The 6,514-nt window shown below is 53.9% G+C and overlaps 1 protein-coding gene across 1 annotated transcript; it reads right to left on the bottom strand.

Moving 5' to 3' along the window:
* Positions 1 to 983: 983 nt before the first annotated feature.
* Positions 984 to 6,490, bottom strand: KRTCAP3 (keratinocyte associated protein 3). The gene is made up of 6 exons (XM_081186980.1): positions 3,936 to 6,490; positions 3,440 to 3,624; positions 3,280 to 3,339; positions 2,927 to 3,124; positions 1,479 to 1,607; positions 984 to 1,366 (listed from the first exon to the last, which is right to left on the bottom strand). Exons 1-6 carry the CDS (start codon positions 3,937 to 3,939, stop codon positions 1,262 to 1,264), a joined length of 681 nt encoding a protein of 226 aa, XP_081043106.1. The 5' UTR covers positions 3,940 to 6,490; the 3' UTR covers positions 984 to 1,261.
* Between the last annotated feature and the right edge of the window lie 24 nt (positions 6,491 to 6,514).

The following is a 6,514-nucleotide window of genomic DNA, read 5'->3' as shown; positions in this document are numbered from 1 at the left end:
GCCAGCAGCACTCAGCGCTGAGCAGCCCTAAAAGGAACGTGGCAACTCTCATGCGGGTGCTCCATGTACAGATAGGGGCCCTCGGGGGGGGGGTGTGAAGAGCCGGGGAGCATATGCCACTGCCAGAGCCCCAAGCGAGGGTGTTTGGGTCCCAGTGGGAGCAGCAGAGACCGGGGGGGGGGGTCATGTGAAGGAAAGGACTGTCCACTCTGAGTCTGTACAGTTTAATTCTGCCACAGCACTTGGATTCCGAGTTCTCAAAGTCCAGTACAACTGGCTGGGTGGGGGCCGGAGGGGCCCAGCTCTGGTCAAAGGGCCTCCTGGTGTGTGTGAAGCCGCATTCTGCTGGGCAATGGGGTTTGAGGCCGCCGGCCAGCCCCTGAGCAAAGGGACAGGTGACTTTCTCTCAGGAGACAAACCAATTCTCTCTAATCTGACGCCTGTCTCTGTGCTGCTCTCCTTGGCTGCAACATGCCCCTTCTCCATCTGGGCATTGGGGGCAGTTTTGATGGCAAAGTAGGTCAAGTGCTGCTCTTCACAGCGCCAGGCTGGGTCACAGAGTCGCTCTGCAGCTACTCTGAAGGAGCACACAGCTGCACCGAGGAGCCCCAGCCACAGGAAGTATTACAATGTGGGGAGCAGGGAATTAGTACAGAAGAAGCATCTCTCTCCCCCCCCCCCCTTGCAAAGGGGTGCCAGATGAGCCAGGAGAAGATTCCTGCCTGGCTAGTAAAGTAGCGCTCTCCTCTGCCTTGGTCAGACCCCACCTGGAGTCTTGTGTCCTGTTCTGGGCACCACAATTTAAGGATATTGACAAGCTGGGAGGTGTGCAGAGGAGGGCGACCAAGATGATCAAGATGATCAAGATATCTTCAGATATCTGAACGGCTGTCACACAGAGGATGGAGCAAGCTGCTTTTCTCCTGCTCCGGAGAGTAGGAGCTGAACCCATGGCTTCCAGTTACAAGAATGGAGATAAGGACTAAACATCAGGAAGAACTTTCTGATGGTAAGAGCTGTTTGACAGTGGAGAATGGGCTACATTTGAAGGTGGTGAACTCACCTTCCTTGGAAGTTTTAAAGCAGAGGTTGGAGAGCCATCCATCAGGAATTCTTCAGCTGAGATTCCTGCATTGCAGGGGGCTGGACTAGACAACCCTCGGGGTCCCTCCCAACTATATCATTCTGTGTCTGGCCATCCCAGCACAGCCCATTATCATGGGCCTCTTGCAGCAAAAGTGGGGCAGGCTCTTTCTCCCCCCTAAAGGCTGCACTCCTCTTCTTGCATGTCAACCAGGAGCTGGTGATGAGGGTCTCTTCCGGAGCTTTCCTCTGCCGCCTCCTTTGCTGGGGCAGCCTCCTGAAGCTGGAAAAGGAGCCCAAAGAGAAGACCTGGGGCAAAGCAGGGAGCAAGAGAGCCGCCCTGCAAGTGCCGGGGTGGGGAGGATGTGGGGAGAGGTAGAAAGGTGCCCTCTTACCAGTGCCACTTTGTAGGAGGAGGGGCCGTGGCCCGAGAGAGAGAAAGACGCCACGCAGCACCAGGCGGACAAGCCAGCCTCCACCGCTGCCATCACCAAGGAAGGGAGCCAGAGGGCCAGGGCCGTGTCCTGGGGAGGGAAGAGGCAGGCAGAGCAGGGTCAGCTGGGGAGCAGCCAAGATCTCATTAGAAGAATTGGTCAAATCTTTTGAAACTGAAAGCATACAATTACTTTCTATAGATATTTGTTATTTACTAGTAAGTTTGAGATGCAGGCTTTAAGAAACAATTGGAATAAAGAATTGGATGCTCCTATACTGTTTGATGGGCGCAGGTGGCGCTGTGGGTTAAACCACAGAGCCTAGGACTTGCCGATCAGAAGGTCGGCAGTTCGAATCCCCATGATGGGGTGAGCTCCCGCTGCTTGGTCCCTGCTCCTGCCAACCTAGCAGTTTGAAAGCACGTCAAAGTGCAAGTAGATCAATAGGTACCGCTCTGGTGGGAAGGTAAACGGCGTTTCCGTGCACTGCTCTGGTTTGCCAGAAGCGGCTTAGTCATGCTGGCTACGTGACCTGGAAGCTGTACGCCGGCTCCCTCGGCCAGTAAAGCGAGATGAGCGCTGCAACCCCAGCGTCGGTCAATGGCTGGACCTAATGGTCAGGGGTCCCTTTTACCTTTATACTGTTTGATAGTGGGAAAGTGTTTCAGTTTCTGTAGCAAAGATATCGATGGATCTTGAATTACGACTTATACAACAGAAAATAATATTGAACTCCATACAATTTTTATACAAAAGGACTGTCTAATGCAGCTTTTTGTTGAAGATGTAATAAAGATAGCACTTCTTTGAAACATTTGTTCTTACTCCCTAAGTTTTGGGAGAAAGTGTTGGAGTGCATCAATATGACTGTGCAGAAAATAATGAAATTTTCAGAAGTATATATTCTTTTGAATTATATACCTGCTGCATGGAAGTTGACAAAAAGACAAATAAAACCCTCTGACCAAAAGTCTGGTATGGATGAACATGAAGAATAAAGATCTGGTTCTCTTTAATCCAAGGAATGAAGACATGACATTCCTTGCAAAAGATGGTCAGATTGTGGAGAGATGCAGACTTTGGATAAATATATTGACATTTAGAATGAATTTATATATAATATAGCAGGTTATCCACAGTCATATATGTATTAGGGCAAGAACAGTACATTTGGAAGTGTAACATGCACATATATTCCTTTTTTATTTTTCTTTGCACTTTTTATTCTTTTTCTCTTTTTTCATTTTATTTTGTACAACTAAAATTTTATTAATGCCAATTACTGTTAATTGCTTTTTAATTACTGCTCCCCCCCCCGGTGTTTTTAGCTATAAGCCACCTTGAATCTCTGTTAGGGGAAACTACGGGATGCATATAAATACAGTACCAAGATAGTACCAGCAACTCACAAAGATGCGGGTGGTGTCGAAGGGACACTCGTCGGTCCTCACGGTGCGGGCGTCGGTCGCCAGAGCCGAGCGGTTGCAGCCGGCGAGCAGGAAGCGGCCTCCGTTGGCCACGGTGAGCGAGACGGCGAGCAGCAGCCCCGCGCAGCAGGCGCCCGACACCAGCGCGTTGACCAGCGCCGCCGCCAGCAGCACCCAGCGCTGAGAAGGGAGGCGGAGGGAGGCAACGGGTGAGCGAGCCCTGGGGGCCCCGAGCCCAGCCTGTGGCCCCCGCCCAGGGCGCCCTTTCCCCCGCCCGCCCGCGCGGCGCCTGGCCCCTTCTCCTCCTCCTCCTCCTCCTCGCAGGGCGCACTCACCAGCCAAGGCGAGGAGCGGCTCCGCGACACCAGGATGGCCACCACGCCGGCGGCGATGCTCTGCGGGAGACACGGGGAACACGCGGTGGCTCTCGGCTGCTCCTGCCCCAAAGGAGCTCGCCTGCGCCCCCAGCCCGCCCCGCCGCCCCCCCTCACTCACCAGCAGCCCCGAGACCACCGCGATCACGTTGGCCACCGCGTACTCGGAGGTGATGGTGCGCGCGGGGCGCGCCACGTGGCGCAGGACGGAGCCGTGCACGATGGCGCCCAGCACCAGGTTCAAGTGGCCCAGCACCACCAGCGAGATGCCGCTGCGCACCAGGCGCCGCGCGCGGGGTCCCGCATCTGCGGAGGGGATGGGGGGGGGTAAAAAGAGACGTGAGGAAGAGGAGGAGGAGGAGGAGGAGCGCAGCTCGGGATCAGAGTCCCCCTGGGCTGCGTGGGATCCCCGCGCCCGAGCCAGCACGCGCAAAGGCGCGCGGCTTCCTCAAGGGGCCCCTGCGGCGGATATGGGGCGAGGCTGCAGCCCCCTCGGAGCTGAAACTCCTCTTTTCGGGGGTGGGACTTGGAGTGCATTGGCTTTTGCTTGCCGGCGGGGAGCAAAGAGGGGCGGCCGCGGGTGGGGGGAAGAGGGGACTGCGAGGCCCGGCGCTCACCCATCCCGCTTCTCGCTCAGCCCCGGAGAGACCCGGCTGGCCCCGCAGCGCTGCGCTTCCGGCTCCTCCCGCAGGTGCGCGGGACCTTTGGCCCGCCAGGTGCGGCTCAGCTCCGGCTCCTGCCATCCCGGCCAGGGAGCCAGCTTGCTGGGCCTGATGGGAGTTGTGCTTCAGCGACACCTGGAGGGCCAAAGGTCCCGCACACCTGTCCTGCCCGGGAAGCGGCAGGTGGCACAGAAAAAGCCTTCCTTTCCTCCCAGTGTTTTGGCTTCCTGCTTCATCCCACCGGCCACATTTTTTATCAGCAGCAGCGGGAACGGGAAAGTAGGTCGACAAGGAAGCAGCTGAGAAGCAGCGACCTCCTCAAGAACAGAACCGACCCCCGGCGCCGAGAGGCGGCCACTGCACATCGCCAGGGAGGCCGCCAGCTGCTCCTCTGCTTGCAAGGCAGCCGCTGTGGCGCCGCAGAGCTGCAAGCAGGCCGTGGCTGGAAGCGGCCAGCGTCGCTTCAAAGGCCACAGAGGCCGCTGCTGACCTCTTGGGTCTGCTGTGCCTCCGAGCAGAGCGGGGGTGTCCTCAGGCCGGGCTGGGGAGCAAAGATGGCCCCCAGGCCTCTTCCTGTGCCAGACTGGCTGCTGCTCATCCCTCTCCCCTCTCTGGCCAGCTCTGCTCCCACCGCCCCTGCTTCCCCCTGGCTGGAATGGGTCCTCGAGCTGCAATTCTTGTTCATTTATAATAGTATTTCTGAACTGCTAGATCATAAAACATCAGGGCACTTTACTATTGTGATGTTAGAACATGGAACAGTTATAAAATGATACAAAGAACAATGCAGATAATTGTGTGGCTGGCTAAGACTGTCTATATAAGAAGGGGGCATCTGCTGAGGGAGGATTCCTTTGCATTGCAGGGAGGGAGGACCCCAAATGCCTAACCTCCAGCAGAGGCCAGTGGGGTCTCTGGGACATTGCAGGGACCACCAAGAGAACTGACTTCACCCTTGAATAATGTCTCTTGCTTGTTGGCTGGAGAAGGATGTCTGCAGAATCCTTTGACTTGCAAGGCTGAAAACTGTACAAAAGCCACATCCATTGCCCTCCCCACCTTGGCCTTTGGCCCCGCCCAGGCCGGCATGCCCCCCCCCCCCAGGCTGTCAATGACAGAATGCAGTTTCTGGTCTGAAACAGGTTCTCTCCAGCATTTGTCTGGCACCAGCTTGGCTGCAGGAGTTGCAGAAAAGAGGCATACAAGATGCTATTCAACCGTCTCAGGGACTCCACTCTGGATTTGCATAAGGTCTACTCCTTAGTAACTTAAATAACCACTGAATTTCCTTCCCTTCTACCTGATTTAAGGAAGAAATGCACAGCACCAACAGTTCTGCCCAGGATGACAGGGGCCAGCTAGCTTCTATCACCCGTGTCCGCCTTTTTATTAAAAGAGGATAAAGGTTTTTGGGTGATCGAGGGAAGGCAGAAGTGCTCAACACCTACTTTGCCTCTGTCTTCACCCAAAAGGAAAGTGATGCCCATCCTGGTGATAACAGAATACAGTGGTACCTCGGGTTAAGAACGTAATTCATTCTGGAGGTCTGTTCTTAACCTCTGAAACTGTTCTTAACCTGAGATACCACTTTCACTAATTGGGCCTCCTGCCGCACGATTTCTGTTCTCATCCTGAAGCAAAGTTCTTAACCCGAGGTCCTATTTCTGGGTTAGCGGAGTCTGTAACCTGAAGCGTCTGTAACCTGAAGCGTCTGTTACCCAAGGTACCACTGTAAACGATGCAAGGAGGGAGCTGCAGCCCAAGATAGGAAAAGAGGGGGAAAGGGAACACCTGGAGACTTCAAATGAATTCCAGCCTCCAGGGCCTGGTGAGCTGCACCCAAGGGTGCTGAAGAAACTTGCAGGTGTAATCTCAGAGCATCTGCCTTAGAACCTTGGAGAACAGGTGAGGTCCCTGGAGGTGGGCAAATGTCCCCATCTTCAAAAAGGGGGAGAAGATCCGGGCAACTACCGACCAGTCAGCTTGATACCAGGAAGGGTCCTAGAACAGGTAAAGAAAGAGTTGATTTGGGAGCCTGGAGAAGATTGAGAGGTGATGTCAGTAATCTTCAAATCTGCCTCTGAGGGTGGCTGATTCTCCTTGCTTGGAGGTTTTTAAGTAGAGGTTGGGTGGTCATCTGCCATGGATTTTTCATTTTATTCCGACTCTTATGGAAATATAATGACATATCACTATCAATGCACAGGGATAGTAATGTAGTAGGAGCCCTTCTGCAAATGACCATGGCAACATCTCAGTTAAAATGGTAACAAAGTAGCCAGATGTGCCTATTTATAGCAGATGCTTTCACTTAGCTCCGTTTTATCAAGGAATCCATCAATTTATTGATGAAATATCACTTTTTACCAGTAAAACCTGAGCTGAAATAGTATGGAGAGCAAGATGTTCTTGATAAAACCTTTCCCAATAGCCTGGCTGAGTCCTTTCTGCTAATCCCACAGAGCCTATAAATAGATAAAGCACCCTGAGACCCGCCGTGGGTAGAGGGCAAGATATCAATTCTATTATTATTA

This window comes from Podarcis bocagei (genome assembly GCF_964188305.1).
Source record: "Podarcis bocagei genome assembly, chromosome: 3".
Classification (NCBI taxonomy): domain Eukaryota; kingdom Metazoa; phylum Chordata; class Lepidosauria; order Squamata; family Lacertidae; genus Podarcis; species Podarcis bocagei.
This window is presented reverse-complemented; position numbering and strand designations above follow the sequence as displayed.